The sequence below is a fragment of the Lates calcarifer genome, linkage group LG15 (assembly GCF_001640805.2).
Source record: "Lates calcarifer isolate ASB-BC8 linkage group LG15, TLL_Latcal_v3, whole genome shotgun sequence".
Taxonomy (NCBI): Eukaryota; Metazoa; Chordata; class Actinopteri; family Centropomidae; genus Lates; species Lates calcarifer.
The window spans coordinates 9,781,155-9,800,008 of NC_066847.1; the positions used below are offsets into that span (position 1 = coordinate 9,781,155).

The 18,854-nt window shown below is 42.8% G+C and overlaps 2 protein-coding genes across 2 annotated transcripts in view; both read right to left on the bottom strand.

Annotated features, from left to right (window-relative positions):
• Positions 1 to 6,016, bottom strand: part of si:dkeyp-77h1.4 (uncharacterized) — a 15,413-nt gene extending 9,397 nt beyond the window's left edge. Inside the window, exons 1-4 of the mRNA XM_018672310.2 lie at positions 5,880 to 6,016; positions 916 to 981; positions 597 to 617; positions 169 to 444 (exon numbers count right to left, since the gene is read on the bottom strand). Coding sequence (XP_018527826.1) covers positions 169 to 444; positions 597 to 617; positions 916 to 961 — 343 coding nt within the window. The 5' untranslated portion in view covers positions 962 to 981; positions 5,880 to 6,016. The remainder of the gene's footprint in view (positions 1 to 168; positions 445 to 596; positions 618 to 915; positions 982 to 5,879) is intronic.
• mdc1 (mediator of DNA damage checkpoint 1) lies at positions 5,880 to 18,642 on the bottom strand. The gene is made up of 13 exons (XM_051076037.1): positions 18,538 to 18,642; positions 17,704 to 17,862; positions 17,031 to 17,603; positions 16,864 to 16,942; positions 15,516 to 16,759; positions 15,250 to 15,312; positions 11,518 to 15,137; positions 10,885 to 11,031; positions 10,007 to 10,189; positions 9,745 to 9,870; positions 9,022 to 9,132; positions 6,767 to 8,867; positions 5,880 to 6,153 (listed from the first exon to the last, which is right to left on the bottom strand). The coding sequence occupies exons 2-12, from the start codon at positions 17,837 to 17,839 to the stop codon at positions 8,664 to 8,666; spliced, it is 6,486 nt and encodes a 2,161-aa protein (XP_050931994.1). The 5' UTR covers positions 17,840 to 17,862; positions 18,538 to 18,642; the 3' UTR covers positions 5,880 to 6,153; positions 6,767 to 8,663.
• Between the last annotated feature and the right edge of the window lie 212 nt (positions 18,643 to 18,854).

Sequence of the window (18,854 nt, forward strand, 5' to 3'; positions counted from 1 at the left end):
ATTTTAATAATTTACATGTAGAAATTAAAAAAATGTAAAATAAAATAGAACTGGTAGAAATCTGAATTTTCCAATACATTTTAAGTTAGAATTTTTAGTTTAGATTCTAGTTCTACCTGTGAGAGTGTAAGGTGTCAGTAGAGAAATTCCTAATGTGTCATCCAGTACCTCGGACTACAAGCATGATGCGTCTGACGTCGTCTGGCTTCTCTGGATTCTTCACGGTGTACACACCCTCGTCTTCCTCGCCCACAGCGTCTATGATCAGGTGGCTGAGGTGGCGGTTGAGTTTGGCCCGACTGTTGATCACAGCACCACCCCGCATCAGGAACATGTCAGCCGACCGCGGAGCAGACCTGTTCTTGAACGTGACCTCCACCCCGAGTGAGGGCAGCAAGATGTGAAAATCCTCCCCATGGAACAAGGTCATGGAGTCTTCTTCGACTGGATTACACGATGGACGAAGGAAGGAAGAGGCAGTGACAAACACATAAGACAATAAGAAAAACTATAGACTAAATAAGAAAAATTCATTACTTATTGACAGGTGATGTGTGAAGAATTACATCTGATCTGCCGGTACATAAAAGTCTTACCTTTCACAGGGGCAGAAAGAACTGTGAACAAAGATAAAATAAAAATACAACTGAAAAGTGATATCAGTAATATTTGGACTCTTTCTTTTCATCATTAAACTTAAGTACAGAGTCCAACACATTCTTTTGGATGACTTTACATACTGTCTATTAGACAAATGGAGTCCCAGTACCATCAAACTGACCTTAAACCCTAAAATAAAATAGTGTTTCCTGAATAAATAACACAGCCGTACGTACATGACCACATGATTGCTGAAAGAGTAAACACAGACACTGGTACACAATTTCCATATTTCCAGATCACTACTACACATACCTGCAGTGACCAGGAAGCTGAGTGTGATCACACTGACCGTCACCATCCTGGCAGATTCTTTTGTTTCTAGAAAGAAAAAAGTTGTAGCTGAAGCTGTATGTGTTCATAGCAAGTCAACATAATGGGCAAAAATATTTTATTGTCTTCACATTTGTACATGTGTATTCATATTTGGTACCTGGTCTTCCACAAGACTTGCATACTTAGAGATAGTACAAACCTATTTAGATTTCAAATGAAGTGACTAGAGGTGTTAGTTTGTAATTTGGCTGAGGAGCAATAACAATGCTTTGGCCCAAATCCTCGAAAAAAAACTGAATCAATTGTTCCTAGGGTCAAGGGCTGCATCAAATCTAATGAAAATCCATTCAATATGTGGGAGATGTATTGCTGACGTGCGCACAAAAACACACACACACACACCTTCCCAACAGAGGTAAAATTAAGTTTATATCTTTAACGTGCTGTAGAGAGAAAAGTGTTGGCTGCCCTTAGACAATAAATTGGCACATTATTCTGAAGTGCTCCTCCATTCAGCAATGTCACAATCAGAAATCTAAAGTGTGATATGTCCCTCGCAGTATAAACGTCCTGCTACAATAATTCAAGAGGTACATGAATCTCTTTTACATGATTTCTCCTTTGCTACAGTCTGAATCTTATTAAGAGAGCATCAGCTAACAGTTTCACCTGGAACATAAACTGTTGCTTTAAAAAGTCCTGGTTTGCGTGAGCTTCGAACGAGAACAGGTCACACATGTTTTCCACAGGAGCCTGTGAAAGTTCCTGAGAAGAATCCTGACTAATTGCAGCACTGAGGAGATACTGATGATGTGAACGGCTTTCCTCTGTGCTGAAACATCAGAGGCAATGCATCAAGGGGGTTGGAGCAAGAGAGACTTTCCTGTGGTTTTCATTTTAAAAGCCCAGGAGGGGGACCAGAAGGAAACACCTGCAGTGCTCACAGACAGAGCAGCATCAATATAGCCAGCAGCCAAGGTTATCTATATGCCAGAGAAGGATCCTTATAAAGTGAAAGCATGCACGTCAGCCTCATAAGAATTGTATGAAAGCGTTCCATTATTCATACAAACAGTGTATTTTAACAATGTCTTTGAGGTCAGCATTGGCTCTCACTCTGTCTTTCTCTCATTTTATTCTTTAAGGTGCACTAAGAATTAAATTAGGCTATCTAATCTAAAATCTAAAAATCTAAAAAACCTCCCTGAAGAGACTATCTGCAGAAAATCTTGCAGTCTCTGTAAATTCAATTTATCTGCCATTGCCTGAAGGTTAATATTGAACTTCAGAGATGCAAAAAAACAGCCTGTGGTGCAGCCTTTGTTGAGAAAACCAGTGACAGTCCATTATAATGTAACAGCATACCTGAGCTCAATTCAAAATCAGGGCCATGAGTAGATTTATGGGCCAAAGTTAGTGTTGTTTAAAGGCAATAACAACAGCCATTTATGAGAGGCCCTTCCCTTTTAAGTGTATGTGCATGTTTACCAGGGCCACCTGGCTTTGGATCACTGTCAAGGATTGTCTATTGATTATGTGCCCGAATTTAAACACAGAATAATTCATGAGTCATGAGATCATTCAGATTGTGGTGATCTGAGTAATGACCCGGCTATGTTTTGAACAGGAAACGTCCAGAACAAGAAGTGCTGCGTGCAGGGAAATCATCTCCTCCTCACGACCCTCTGACTGTTCATGAGACGGATCGTGATTAATGGCAACACGGAGGGGATTATGATGACTTGAATTGCTTTCTGCTACACTGAGGTGTCTGAGGCAACACACAGAGAGTTTGTGCAAAAGAGGTTTGCTGCGGTTTTCATTTACAAAGCCCGGGAGGGGACTGGGAGGGAACACCTGCAGTGCTCGCAGTCACACTTTGCAGCAGCTAATAAACACGCAGTTAAGATTAAAGTGTCTCATTGTAACGCAAGCAGACATCATCCTACATCCCGTTCCTGCTGGAAATGATGCAGCATTTAAGATATCTCTTTCACTTTCTGTATGTCAGCCACCTGTCTGCCTTTGTCTATGTGCAACATGGAGATATTTTTAAGGAGCAACAGCAGAGAGGCCCTCGTTGTTCCTTATTGCTGAATGAGAATAATTAACATTTCACAGTGTCATAATCTGACAACCAGAGCTGCTATTTCACAGAAGGCCTCATACAACCCTCTGCACTGTGCCTGCCACATCTCTCACACTCTGGGCAAAAAGCCTAAAAGCCCACGATTTTATTGTATCTGAAACAAAATATGGAACAAAACTGCGTCACACAGAACAGTGTCTCTTGGCAAACAAACCCTTAGTGTCCTTTGCCACAGTCATCTGTATAACTCAGATTACACTGTAATATCATTACCGTAGTGCCCACCTTTGTTTCGGGAATCCTTCCCAGGGTTTTAACCCTTCTTTGAGCCCACTGCATCATAACTTCCACCAAAAAAAAGACCCCAGTTGCTGTCAGCATTTAATTAATACAGCAATCTGAGACGTAAGATTGGTTGGCTCTAATAAAAGAAAGAAGTGAGCCACGTCCATCTGTTTGTCCCAGCAGTAGGCCTGACGGAGTCACCACTGCCAATCTGGTGTTTCTATGCAGGATCTGAGACACACAAAAACCCAAAGTCTTCTCTTTTGTTTCCATGTGATTTTGAGCATTTGAAGTCAAAACTAACACTACGAGATCTGCCCCACTGAGCACAATCATGCAAGCGCATGGAAACACATGCAATGAGCTGTATCATAAGCATATTCATATATTGTCCCTTGGGCTGCAAAGCATGGACATCTGCTATCCTTCCCTGACTTTCTCTCCCTTCGCTTGGCCTCACTCAGTCTTTCTTCTACCTCACTACATTCTGCACTCTGTCTCTTCACTCTTTCCTTTTTCTCTTGTTTTCTCACTTCTGTCGCCATTCTCACATCTTCAAGTGTTACTTTCTACCATCACCATCACAAACCCTGTTCAAATCTCCCTGTTCTCTTCTGTTGCCTTCCTTAACTTCCCATGCTTCTGGTTGACAGCTCCGCATCACCTCTCGTTTCCCCCACCCCACACACACGTTTTGTCTTCTCAGTATGACTCCTCTCAACCTGTATCTCGGGGCATCGCTCTCAGCTCCCTTTTTTTCTTTGCGTTTCTCCCTGGATCTCTCTCTCTTTCTCTCTTTTTATCATGTCTCTTTCATCCTCTCCTCCTCCTTATCTTATATAATCCAAGCCTGTGCATCCCACTCTGAAATCAAAGCCTGTGCCTGTGTTCCTTCAAACTCCGAACTCCCCGCTTACTGGAAGGACAGACAGGGCTTTGTCCACGGGCTTTAAAGAGGCGGAAATGCCTTCAATGACTGCAGATGTGGGGACCCTACAAAGCTATCTCTGTGTCTTTACCATCATCATTTCTCTTTCATTTTCACTTTGCTCCTTTTCTTTGTGCAAGTGATGAGGAGAAATGACTCCACATGATGTGAAGCTCCCCCCACCCCACCCCCCACGACGATGAGGAGACATGTTGGAAGTGAGCTCAAACACACACAGATGCACATATTGTACCCTCCTCTCACAGCACTAGACATTTATAAATCATGAGGCATCAAAAAAAAAAAAAAACTGTGGGGAAAAAAAGATTTCTGCACCAAGAGACGTACATGTGAAAGTGGTTGGATGTTTACTTTAGGAGCACTCTTTTCAAACAAATATGAGGTTTCCCTCAGCTAAAATGAGGTGCATTCAAAATTCAAAAACTTCACATTTTCCATTTTGATGATCCCAGCTACTCGCCCCTGCATCACTACAACTCGTCTTGTGTTTCAGACAGCACAGCAGAAAAGGATGATGCAATGAAAATGACTCAAACATCCAGATAATCTTGTCTAGACAAAAATCCAAATGTATAATTTCTGAAGTTCTCTGAGAGAAAGCCTATAGAAGCCAGCAACCTATTTTCTTCCAAAAAAGCTGTCTGGCACTGGCACTGAACTAATGGATAAGACAGGTTTCCACCATATTGCTTGCACCTGTCAGATTCATTAAAATCAGTGGACATGAGGGAGGAGTGGGAAGGAGAGTAGATGAGTATGTGCAGTATTGACACACACACACACACAGAAAGAGGTGATAAGAGCACAGGAGACATGGATTTGGTTTATGGTGAAGATAATTGTGCAGGCAAGATTGGATCAGCTGACTGTAAGCCATTGCTCTCATGTGTTTGGGGCCTTCATGCAGCTCTGGCCACACAGTCTGTGAGCAGAACACTGCAGGCAGAGGCGACACAGCTGGAAAGCCTTCAGGCTGGAGCATCCTCTCACATAATGGATGCTATTAAGTCTTAAGTGTAGAGAACATACAGCCTATTGGACAATATCAACTTCGTCAAGGCAGCCTAAAGAAAGCCTAAAGAAAATGACATAAGACTATGACTTTGTAATTTTCCTATGATGATGATGATAATAGTAGTAATGATAATAATATATGATTTTTTTGATGTTTTCATTCAGTGACCAGCTTAGACTGAACCTAACTGTCTTAATTTAACATGCACATTAGGCTGTAATAAACAATTGATATGCACCCCTCAAAATAAATCTCCATGATATTTCTAACAACTTGAATCTCATCATGAGGCTGGGAAATAAATTAACTTAACCTAAAATATGCAACACAAGCGAAGCCCGGCTCCATCTCAGGAACGTCCAGTCAATAAACGAGGATGAACATATTTTCACACCTTTCCTCACAGATAGTAAGATGTGTAGCTGTTGATGATAAACCTCACAGCTCAAAGTCTAATCAGTCACCTCCGGTGCCGGGATAGCCGATAAAGCGCATCAACCGAAAAAACTGCAGAATTTAACCCGTCACGCACCAGTCAAATTTAGGACAAGCATCCGCACAGGCATATCAACGAAAAGAAAATCATTGCTCGACATCTCACCTACCTTTTAATTGGTCGGCTGGAGCTGCGGTGCAGCAGTCTGCGGAGATGTCGGGACGCGCTCAGAGGTGAAAATCTGTGTGAACGTTGCCTGTTTTCTCCCGCGTCGTCTCCCTCCCTCTCAACCTCGCCCCCCTCAAGAGCAGCACTTCACGACTCGGGCTCAACATTTGGAAGATGTTCAGAATATGTCGGGCTCTGCTCTCACTCGGAGCCACTCGACTCATGTCGGGAAACACCGGCCACCCCCTCGTCCCCCGAAAGACACCTATGGTCATCTGACAGTGAGGAGAGAGCTTATTGAACGAGGTGTTAGGCAGGCAATTCATAGAGGAAGCTGGTGCAGTGAAAAGCTATGCACCCATAACCAGTTCAGTTTAGATGTTATGTCCAAAGTGGATGATTCTATTTTCGCTTAAGGAAAACTGTCGATTTAATTTGATATAGCCAACGACAAAATGCTAGAAATGGCCTATAAATCCAGTTTTGGCTTCTGTTATTGAGGGGGACAAACACAAAATCCTCTAGCCTACTTTGTCACCCTTCAGTCTTAAAATACAAACAATAGGGTGTGTATTCAACTGTGCTGTAAAGCCCAAACTCTAGTGAAAAACTATTTAATGACGTGTGAATGAACATATTAATAACACATCAAATTAAATTTACAAGTGATTTTATATACCTGAAACTACAGTATCTACTTTCATTTTTCAACTAACTTTTTTTTTTAAATAAAATATGGGTGAAATAATGTTCTAAACTGCAAAATTGTCATTCAGTGTCGCATTTCGATTTCACAGTTAAATAAACTTACACTTAAAAGAAAATATTTGTTTTCTTAGTGTAATAAGTGTTGACAGTGTATTAAAACGACAGTGTCTTGTTGCTTACGTGAAATAACCAGTGGACCTTTATCCCGTAAGATTAAGAGGCGATCAAGAGGCCATTTTGACTTCCTATCAAAACTGACAGTCATGTGACAGTCTGTGACATCATCAGAAGGACCCCTGAAGACCTCTGTGACACTGCAGCAGGTGAATTTATCTCTTAAATATCTGATAATTTCACCTTTTCATGGCGTGAAAACCGAAGTTACAGCACCACATATAATTCAGTTAAATGCTAAAAAACTCTTGATGAATGAGTTTTGGAAAAATATGCATAAATTAATTATTTGTTGTGAATAAGTGTGATTATCTTCGTTGGTCAAGTTCATTTTCTGATATAGGTGGCCAGCTGATAGCCTGTTATACATGTTTAAGTAAAAATTCCATTAATCAGTGTAACGATTTTGTTATTTGGGGTAATGTAATTTCTCTGTAACACCACAGTGTCACCCACTACACTGAATGACAGTATCACTGTATAGATAACAATTTTAGCATATTATCTATATTTAAGTCAAATCAGGGGCATTGAGTACTGACAAATGTGTTTTAAAATGAATACATACAATACATAAAACTCAGCACAAGGTCTACTTAATTGGTGTTTTCTGAACTCCAAGTTTAGCTCAACAATTCATAAAGTAGATCACTCTAAATCCTAAACAAAACAGATACAATATAGATATAATAAATTACCAGAATATCCACAAGTGTATTGATGCAAAAAGAAATACATGTGGTTCATGGTAATAGAAAATATTTAATGTTTTCACTTACAGTTCAGACAGATTTCATGATCTGGTGTAAATACAAACTCGGTGTTAAGATATTAGCTGGTTAACAGTTCTAAAAATGACCAGCTAATTAGTCTGTCTTTCAATGACACAGCATGTAGAAAATCTGTATACTGTTTTTTCCATACAAGAACAGCATACCTTTAAGGCTGTATGCTAAAAATCGAAGAGACAGTAGATAAATGCATGACAAGAACAAACATCATAAGATATTGATGTAGAAGCAGCATCAGCATTCATTCATCTGGCTATATTGTGTCTCATCTCTGGAGGTAATAGGATTGGATGAAGTCTTAATGGAGTAGGTGGTGGTGGTTAATGGAGATTTAGGAACAACAGATACACTGGTAGGCTCATGATTACCTTGGTATAAAAGGCATTATGCACTTCTTATCAGGAAAGGAAACAAGCAGTTTTTCATCCACTGGCCACCGTAGCTGATGGATTTTAAACACACCCCTTGGCTTCCAAGGTTCCACCATCCAAACATGATTTATACAACTCCCCCCTCACGCTTGGTTACTTGCCAGAAAGGCTGATTGAGTTTAAGCACTTAGTGCACAGAGTGGTGGCAGTTTTGCAGCTGTTAATTCCAGCTCTGCTTGTTGTTGTTGTATAAAGGGAGGGGCGGAGCACAGAGGAGGAGAGGGGAGAGTGACAAGGACGGTTAATGGGTAATTACTTAACAGCATCACCTTCAGCTTTAGTAATTTTAAAAACTAAATTTTTTCCACATGTACAAGGCAAAAGAAAGACTGTAAGAAACGACTTACAGTGTACTGAGAGTAGATTTTTGAAACATAAAAATTAGAGACACTTCACAAGCTTCCTAAATTTTGTCTCTCACATCACTCTCTTGCAAAACAGGAAATTGTACATATAAAATTAGTTTTTGACAGCTAACAGTAAACCGCATTCATTCAACTTTTGCTGCATCTGGCAACTACATTCTTAAAGTCTTCCATACAGACGAACAACTGACTCACTAGTGCAGTCTCTGGTTTGAAAGGGTATCTACAAATTATAAATGCGTACAAACTAGTGCAGATTTCCTGCACATATGTAGGTGCATCATTGCGTGTATGTTCACAGTACACCCTGGTGATGCTATGTCTTCTTCCTGCCCCTTCCTCTGCCTCCTGCAGGTTGTAGATTAGTTACAGGGGCAGAGAGAGCATGGGTTCGAAAGTCAACTTTCTGTTGAAGGATTCCCGTGAGAATGAACTCGGCAGTTACGACGGGGAGAGATGCAGAGACAGCCGGGCTGCATAGCAACCAGTCCTCCTCACAGGAAATCACTACAGTCTGAGGCTAAGAGAGAGCGAGGTGACAGAAAGTAAAAGGTAATATACAGATTTATCATGGAATAATAAGTTGTGAAGACAGAGGACCAATTATATTAATTATATTTAATGTTCATTTACTTTATGTGAAGCATGAGATGGGGGTTAAGTTTGACTGCTACCTTGTGAGAAGAGGGCATCTTAGGTAGAAAGGTGGCTCCACTGCAGGAGATTATATCTTTCATTTGAACTGGCTCCGGCTTCACTGATTTTGTAACATGGATCTCATATCCCTAAGAAAAGAGATGAGGTACACAGCATCGAAACAAATATGATTTCTCTCTATTTTTATTTAATCTCTGCAAGAACGCCTCAAAAAATCAATACAAGACTCTCAGTAATGGATTTTGGTATCACACACATATACTGTTCCCTAATTGTAGCCGGAATCAGCATAATATATGGTAACTCTCCCTCTGCAGCTTTGATGAAACAGTGCAGGATAGGGAGATGATGTAACAGAAATTGAAACATTGCTGCCTGCTTCCTTTTCAAGTGCCCATAAAACATAACCAATACAATAACAGTAAATGTCAAATTACTTTCCACAAGCCACAGTGTAATGGTAAACAAACTGTGCCCTTGTAAAGACTTGTTCAACAGTAAGGCCTGAGCAAAAGGCAATGCTTGTAGGTTAAGAGTGAAGGATTTCAAATCTGTAACAGGCTGAGGAATATTCTCACAGCAACATTTCTGGATTCCCACTATGACTCACTATTGCTCAGTATCAATATTACCCATCACCCCTGTGCCTTCTGCCAAGGGAAATATCACACTGACAACTGCCAGCCTCTCACTCTCAATATAAAAGCACAGAAATATATAGGATGAGTGAGTTAGAGTACCTGTAAGAGAGGCTGACTGCCGGCAATCCTCAGAGATTCCTGGAGGCAGAAACTGAACTTCTTCTCCTGCTCCGAATCCTTCACAACAAAAGCATTAGGAGACAGGAAGCTCCCAGCTTTGCCACTCTGAAACACCAGGAGAGGAGAGTGTCTATTTGAGTATGTCTCTCTATGTGTGTGAACTATTTGCGCCACTTTAATTCTTACAAAGAGAGAAAAAACTGGTCTGGGACCAGTTTTAACTGCAAAAATAGTGACTGACCTTTTCCAGCCAGTGTGTGGTGACAATGGGGACTCCTTTGGCCACCGCACACAGGAACTTAACAGTCCTTCGCACTTTATCAGTCACCAGGCAGTTCATGTCCGCCACACCTTTGGCCATGCTGCCTCCTAAACGAGCCAACACTCTCTCCCCGGCTTCATCCACCACACCTGTGAACAGCACCTAAGGGAGAGACAGACGCAGTGTTGTTTTAAGTCATCACAGGTCAAAACTACAGTTACCGTTTTAAAGCTTGTTGGACATATTTCTGTTAATCTGTCATCTAATGAGATTAGTTGTTTTGAAAATGGGGACATAGAAACAAATCATATTTTAGTTCTTTTAACCTTAGCAAAGCATATCTTTGATGTGCATTTCACCATCCATTTTGGGTCATTTTCTGTGGCTGATTCAAATTACACAATCACTCCTCATGAATAACAAGACAGATTGCTGGGGTCCTACTCTAAAAAGACAAATTGTGGTTTTACAGGGAGTTGTGCTCAAACAATTGTTTGACAAACAGCTGTCGGTGATGTTAAAGTGGTGTTAAAGAGGCACATGGATCCTCACAATATCAGGACTTCATTTTTACATTACTGTTTATGTAAGGATTAATCAAAGAAGACACAGGGTATTAATTAGTCAGGTCTAGAGGCACTGATAGATGTGTTTTTGAGCTTAGGAGAGAGCCAGTATAGTTGTTTCCCCCTGCATCCAATATCTATACCAAGCTAGACTAACTGCAGCCTGGTTCTAGCTCCATACTAAGCAGATTTGAGAGTGGCATCAATCTTCTCATATAATTTTCCAAATTTTATGTGCATAATTTGTATGACAAAAAACGCCCAGAGATTTACACACAGATAAACACAGACCTTGTAGGCCTGGCTCGCCGCTCGTAGTCGACCACTAGCTGCGGGGGAAGCAGAGGAGGAGCGAGGAGTCTTTGCAACAGGAGAGGAGTCTGCAGGAGCCTGTCGCTTCCGGGATACAGTGCTGGTTGGAGTCTGGGGCTGTAGAGGCTGGCGAGAGGAAGGAGGAGGGGGAATGAAGAGAAAATAGTGCAAGAATGAAGACAGACAAAGAGGAGAATGGTGGGGACAAGAGGAGTAAAGAAAGCAAAGATCATAAAACATAAGAGTAGGAAGTGACTGTGTGACCACCAGCCACTTAATTCATTAGTGTATTAATGGCGAGGCAGGGCAGGCCAGACTACTCTTGTAGCTGAGAGAGTGGGAAAGACCTAGACAGTCCCTGACATTGATTGCAGTACATTATGATGGCTGGAAAGGCTGACTCAGAGAGAGAAATGCACTGGGGCCCTTGGCCAAGGTAAAAGCCTTCATCTTCAAGGACAGAAGTTCCTGGACACTAATTATACACTACTAAGGTATCTATTTTGTCTGATTTATGTTTCAGCCTTAATGTATTTTTGTTTCAATCAAACCCAGGACTTCTAAGACCTTACAATTTAAAAGGCATGTTTAAAAGTGAAGTAATTATGTCACCTCTGATGCTTCTGCTTTTGCATCCTGTTTCATGGAACTGACAGATGCACCACTTTCTTCCTGCTCCTCTTTCTTATTTTTCTGGACTGCAGACAGCCGACCTCTGGCTCTCTTCTCACTCTCTTCTTTCACCTCCACTTCAAGAGGAGATTCTTTTGCATTCTTCTTGGCTTGAGCACTTGATGCTCTACCTCTCCTCTTAACATGAACAGGATTCTCATCTTTTGTTTCATCTTGACCTTCCTCCTTTGTTGCCTCTGTTGTTTGGGCTCTCTCTTTCCCTTTAAGAATTTTGGAACTACTGCTAGAATCCTCTGTATGTGCCTCCAACTCTCTCTTCCTTCCCTTTCTTTTGTCTTTAGCCTCATCTCCATCACTGACTGAGGGGGCCACCGGTGCCTCTACAGTTTCACTCTTTACTGCTTTTTGTCCTCTGCCCCTGACTTTCCTTTTAAGCGGTGATTCCTCATTGGCACAATCTTCCTCCTGATTTGACTGGTCTTCCTCATGTGCAGCAGTGGGTTCAGAGTCATTTGTGTTGGCTCTGCGCTGCCCCCTTGTGTTACTAGTCTGCTGAGAGCCTGCTTTCTCTTCTTCATCCTCCTGAGGAACCACATTAGAGGATCCCTCTGTTTTCCTTCCCCTCCTGCCTCTGGCTGCAGGTTTGGGTGTTGAATTCTGATCACTCCAATTGATAGGAAGGATGGAGTTTGGCGCAGGCTCTGTTTTCCTCTGTCTTCCTCGCTGCCTACCTCCTCTTCCTCGGTTTTGGGAGCTTGCACTGCAGCTAGAAATCTCAGAATTGAGAGAATTGGAGGAGTTAGACCTCGAAAGGACTCCCTGATGAGAAATATCATTATTGTCTTGTTCAGTTGTCTCTGCAGCCACTGTCCTCCTCCTGTTGCTGCTTCTGGCAATGCCTGCCTGGGGTGGCTCACTGATCCTCTTTGCCCCTCTGCCCCGCCCTCTCCCCTTGCCCTCCTGGGTATTGATGCTTGAGGCGGATCTCTCAGAGCTGACCGAGTTGGAGGAGTTGGAGCGAGATCTGGTTCGCCTTGCTGGGACATCATCATTGGCTGATACGGTCGGGTCTTGTTCTGGCTCTGTTGTAGATTGGGTGGCAGCTGTACTTCTGGCTGCTCTTCGACCTCTTATAGGCACTTTGGGCTTGTTCACTTCTTCCTTGTTTTGTTGTTGCTCTTTTATTTGTTTTTCTTTGGTCTCTTTTTCTTTCTCCAGTCTTTCTCTTTCTTCCCTCTGCAGTCTTGCGTGGTTTTCTCGTTCCTTCCTCTCCCTTTCAAGCTTCTCTTCTAGTTCCTTCTTTTCTGTCTCCAATCTTTCCTTTTCCTCCTGTTCCTTTCTTTCCCTCTCTATTCTCTCTTTCTCTTCTCTTTCCAAAATCTCCCTCTCTTCTTGTTCTGCCTTTTCACGCTCCAATCTCTCTTTTTCTTCATTCTCCTTTCGTTCCCTCTCCAATTGTTCTTTTTCTCTCTTTAGCCGATCAGATCTTTCCTTTTCTTCTTGTTCCTTTCTCTCTTTCTCTGCTCTCTCCTGTTCAAGTCTTATCCTCTTTGTATTTTCAGCCTGCAATCTCTCTTGTTCTTCCTTCTCTTTTCTTTCCCTCTCTAATCTTTCTTGTTCTCCCCTTCTATGCTGCCTCTCTATCTCATCTCGTTTCCTTTCTCTTTCAGTCTCCCTCTTTTCCTTCTCCATATTTTCTCTCTCTTGATGTCTGAGGTCTGCAACATCTCTCTCCTCTCCCAGTCCCCCTTCTTGTTTTTCTTTTATTAGGTTGCCATTTCCAGCATTCTCTTCTCCTTCAGTTTCATGCTTTTCTCCCTTTTCCTCATCATCTTTCTGCTGCCTCATGGATTTTTTCCCTCTAGCCCTCCTAGTTTGCTCTACCTCCTCCTCTTTCCCACTCTTATCCTCATCAGGCCTGGACGTTCCTCTCCTTCCTCTAGTAGTGGGCAAAGCTTTACTCTTCCCTCTTGTCTGTCTCTTTGGAGGTTCAGAACACTCTGCTTGCTCTTCCTCCTCTCTTAATCTTGCCCTTGTCTCTTTTTTATTTCTAACACTGACTCCACTGGTTCCAGCTTCAGATTGTCTCATCCTTTGTCTCTCAGGTTGCACACCACTTTGTGTTTCCAAAGAGTGAGTTTCTACAGTAGAGAACTCAGAAATCGTAAGCGGTTGTGTCTCCTCTTCTTCAAGCTGCAGTGCCTTTGCTTTTCTTTTACATGGACCTGGAATTGAGTCTTCATCATCACTTTCCTCATCTTCACCTGTGAGTACAGGCTGAGTTTCAATAGTGAGGGGCTGTGTCTGCTCATCTTCAATTTGCAGTGGCTTTGCTTTTCCTTTCCGTGGACCTGGAATAAAGTCCTCTTCGTCACTTTGCTCATCTTCACCCATGGGCTGAGTTTGGACTTCAGAACTAGAGAGGGTCTGCGTGTCCTCAAGTTGCAGCGGCTTTGCTCTTCTTTTTCGAAAAATTGGAATTGAGTCTTCCTCATCACTTTCTCCATTTTCACCTGTATCCATTGGTTGAGTTTCGACAGCAGAGAGCTCAGAGTTTGTGAGCGTTTGTGTCTCCTCTTCTTCGACTCGTAGTTGCTTTGCTTTTCTTTTTCGAGGGCCTGGCATCGAGTCCCCATCATCGCTTTCCTCATTTTCACTTACAGCCATGGGCTGAGTTTCAGCAATTGATAACTCAGAACTAAGAAGGGGCTGTCTCTGCTCCTCTTCAAGGTGCAATGGCTTTGGTTTTCTTCTTTGAGGACCTGGAAATGGGTCTTCATCATCACTTTCCTCATTGTCAAATGTATGCATGGGCTGAGTCTCAGCCAGAGATAGAATTTCACTAGAGGGCTTCTGTTGAGGTTGAGTTGTCTCTCTACGACCCTCCCTCTCCTCTTTATCATTCTTTGTTATGTGTTTAACATGTTGTACAGAGGAAACAGGCTTGTCTGTTGCCAAACTCTCCTCTTCCTCAAAGGCAGACATTGGTTGGGTTTCTGCCATGAGAGCACATAAGTTGGCAGAGCCTAAAGGCTGAATCTCAGCAGTAGCAGTAATATTTTTTCTCTCATCTTCATCTGTTTCATTCTCTGAATCATTGTAGGGCTCTGAAATATATGCCTGTGTTGCTTGTAGAGCCAAATCTACATGACCTGCTTTTTCAGACATTACTGAACATCTGGCAGGCTCCTTGTCTGCTCCATACGCCTGTGTAGCTTCCAGATTTGGATCATTCTCCGCAGAGGTTCTGTCTGCAGTTGAGATGGCTGCATATGCTTGGGTATCTTCCAGATTTACACTCCTATCCGTAGAGACAAAAGCCTGGGTGCTCTCCATGGCTAGAGCTTGGGCCTGACACTGCAGGTGGCTGCTGTCAGACAATCCCAGCTGAAAAGACCCTCCTCTGCTGGACTGTTCATCATTTTCATCACCAGAAGGTTCAAGTCCAAAGGCTTGGGTGGGTTCCATGGTGTGGTCCTCTGGAGGGTTGCTCTGGCAACCTTGGGTCTGAAGAACGAAGGACTGCGTCTCCGCCACAACAAAGTCTTCATCCTCCTGGCTGTCTGAGCAGGAAGACAATGCTACAGGGGCAACTGCACCTGGGAGACCAAGAAGACAAAATAAAGATGTTCCCACAACTCTCTGATATATTCTGATATATTGTCCTAGACGTTATATGCTATTTGTATGTGTTAAAAGTAATTTACTCACATCTAAATGGAACTGAAGAAGGACTCAAGAAAGCCTGAGTTTCCATATTTTCCACCTGTCCCTCTGCAACAGCAAAAAACAGCTGAATCATTCATACACTGGATCAAGGAGGATATATATATATATATATGTATATATGTGTGTGTTGTTGTTAACTGAGAAAGAGATAAGTAATGAAAGAAAGAGATTAATCAGTAATGAAAATAATTATTAGTTGCAGCCTACATTCATTTCCATAAGTTCCTGTTTGAAAATTGATTACTTACCTGACAGTTGTACAGGAGTGGAGCAGTTCTGTAGAAGAGGAGCGACTATCCCAGGTGTTTCTTCTCTGCATAGGCCAGGAATCTGGCCTTCACCTGCCTCTCTAACATCCGCTTCTTTATCCTCCACATCTGTATCACTGTCCACTCTAAGATCAGGTGGGTTGGCCCCATCCCCAGCAAGTGGCATGCTGGATTCATCTACATCTGTGTCTGCATCAGAATCTGACACGACACCAGCAGGGACCGACAAGGTTGCGACAGCAACAGGTTCAACCAGAGGAGAATCGTCTTCCACGTCTGTGTCACTGTCAGGCAAAGTGTCAGCCCTTCCATCTTTAGTGGCACGTGATTCTGTGGCAGCAGACTCCAACGAGGGTTCGCCGAGGGCAGGGGCAGGGATCGCCTCATCATGTGTGTCACTGTCTAGATGTAGGCTACTAGGGGCAGATTCAGGCCCAGTTGCCTTTATATCTAATCTAGTGGGAGTTTTGTCTATTTTAGAGCCTGCTTTATTTGTTCCACATTCCATTTCTTCTTCCTCATCAACATCTGTGTCACTGTCTAGGTGGAAATCTTTCGGCTGCGTTAAAGGAGCAGTGTCAGCTGAGTGTGCACTCTGAAATGACATGGGTTTCACTTTTGTGGCAGCGTCGGAGACAGTAGCATCGTCATCCACATCAGTGTCACTGTTCGCAGTGATTCCCTCAGGCTGAACAACTGAATTAACATGGGTAGGTTTGATACTGTCGTCAGAGGAAGGCACAGTTTTAGGAGCTCTGTTTAAGGCATCTTCATCCTCATCGACATCTGTATCACTGTCCATGTGAAACTGAGCTGTGTCTGGTGGCTGACTGACTTGGTTTATGTTCAAGGTCACAGGACCTGCAGATGCCGCTCCTTCCTCCTCTCCCTCCATATCAGTGTCACTGTCCATGTTAAATGCAGGGATCCCATCTGTGGAGGCTGTTGGTGTAGACACAGGCAATTCATCTTCACCTGTGAAACTGACATTGCTTTCCTGCTTCACTGACACACGTTGTCCACTTTCCTTAGACTTTGTCCCTTCTGCTGCTGCTCTTTCTTCCTCCATCCCTTCCTCATCTTCACTGTCGTCCACTAGTGCCTTTTTTCCCTTCAGCAGCTGCCCCCCCACATCTACTTCTGTCTCTTCCTTGCTAAAGCTGACATGTCTGTGAGGTCTATTTTTAGTGGAGGAGGACGGTGTGATGGGACTTTCATCCTCACTAAAACAGTGGAAAACAAGGTGACAAACATTGTAATTCAGAAATGAAAGGATGAATAAATTGTACAGGGACTGTTTATACACAAAAAGCTTTTGTTAATATACCTTTCAGGGACGATTTTGTTTGCGGGACTCAGGAAGGTAGAACAAGTGGGACTAGATTTATGGGAGTCAGAATCAGACACTGTAAAAGACAATAAAGATGAGCTTGTAAAACATCAGATACAAAAAACAGAACTTGATTTTAATGTATATTTACATAAACTACATACCTAGAGCCTTGTGCCTCCTGTCTCCTCCTCCCCTTCTTTCTCCATCTGAGTCTGAGTCAGATTCTGGGACCAAGGTCCCCTGTGGCTGGGTTGGAGTTTGCTCAAAGGACAGGCAACTGGCTCTGACAGGAGTCTTCGTTGATGACACCCTAGCCTTTGCGCCTCCGTTGACGCATTTCTTGCTGCCTGTGTTTATGTCACCTCCCTTTTCTCCCGAGGCACCTGGCAAGTTGGCCTTTACCCCCGAAGTCCTTGTATCCCCTTGAGAAGAGACTGTGTCTACGGCGCAGCAGACATATTGACATGGGATGTCCGCCACCACCAAACTGTCACCATCACTGAGGGCGTAGCGTACATTAGGAGTCAGCTTTAAGCGACCTTTGCGGGTCCCATTCATGCTCGCATGGTCCCAAACTAAAGCCTCCGTATCCACTTCACTGTGACGACCTCTTCTCCGGTAAACCGAGATGCAGATGGTGGCATGCTGCTTGGATATTGAGGGTGCTGGCAAAGGCAGGGTGCAGGTGTTGGGGTCACGGCCCAGCACATTTTCTCCCAAAAAGAGGGGCAACTCTGTGTGACAGAGAACATCCATTGTAAGAAATACAAAGACATGGCCTGTTGATAAATCGCCAAAGCATATGGGTAATAACAGCAGCAGTTAGCTACTCACCTGTCTCAGGGATGTGTTCATTTGTTAAGATGCACAGTTTAGCCAGTGGTTGCCCCCTCTTATTTTCATTCTCCTCTTCATTTTCTTCCTCGTCTGACTCCAAGATTGAGTCATTGATCATCTGAGTAGCATCCATTCCTCACGTAGGATAAGACGGGGCTGCAGTGCATAAACACAGATAACTGTCTACAATGTTACCGTGTAATTCCACCAACGTTCATGTTAGGTTAACAAATTAACTAGTAGGTATTACTGGGTAACTCCACGGAGCTAACGTTAGCCGAGACAGCTAACTGATTATCTCTAACGTAGCTGTGTACTGTAATATTGATACTGGACCGTTTAGTTATATTTTTCTGTTGAATTCTTGCCAGCCTTCAGTTTGTACCAATGATCTAAGTAACAATAAGCAGCGTGCTACAACTTTTATTGAACGTGTATGTTTCTCCAGATCACGTCAAGTCACAGCAATTCAACTTCCGGCCACAATATAAACAAAACAACGTAAAATACGTTAACCGTTAATTTGGGTACTTCAAACGTCAACATCATAATTGCATGTCATAAAATGTATAATATACGCTCGTCTTTATGTCAGTGAGGCATTTGTTTTCAACTTAAACTTTAATTAGTTCCTACTTTCAAGAAAAAGACAATCCTAATTAACTGCGTTGAAAACTATGGAGGAAGTTCTCGCGACTTAACGAGTAGCTTGACCATAATTCATCCAACATTGTGGCAACATTGTTGTCAAATTAGCTCATGTTCAATTGCAGTGTGGGTGCATTTATGGTGTCTTTGGCTGAAATGATCTATTAAGGAAAAGATGCCCACCTTCACACGCCTTGCCCCTGCTCAATGGAGATAAACTAAATTGTACCTGCACATCCTGGAAAACATTTACAACGCCCACAAGAGGCGTTTCAACCGTAAGCGATTGGATTGTATAACCGTCTCTCACGCGGAAGCCTTTTGCTATTGGACAAAGATCTCAGGCTTCCTTAAAACGTCTCTGATTGGACCAAAAATCCCCGAAGCGTCATCGTTCATACATTTATTTTCGCGCCGTACCGACACATCTTAAAGCGATAGTGGATTGTGTGAAACCTGTTCACACTGGTCTAAACCATTGTCTTAACTGGTCAAACTGT

Excerpts from the sequence above, each read along its gene's own strand:
- mdc1 (XM_051076037.1), bottom strand. The coding sequence starts at position 17,839 with ATGGATGCTACTCAGATGATCAATGACTCAATCTTGGAGTCAGACGAG. Across the intron at positions 16,760-16,863 it reads AACAAAATCGTCCCTGAAAG|TGAGGATGAAAGTCCCATCA; the intron begins GTATATTAACAA and ends CCACTGTTTTAG. Across the intron at positions 8,868-9,021 it reads AGATGCCCTCTTCTCACAAG|CCTCAGACTGTAGTGATTTC; the intron begins GTAGCAGTCAAA and ends GCTCTCTCTTAG.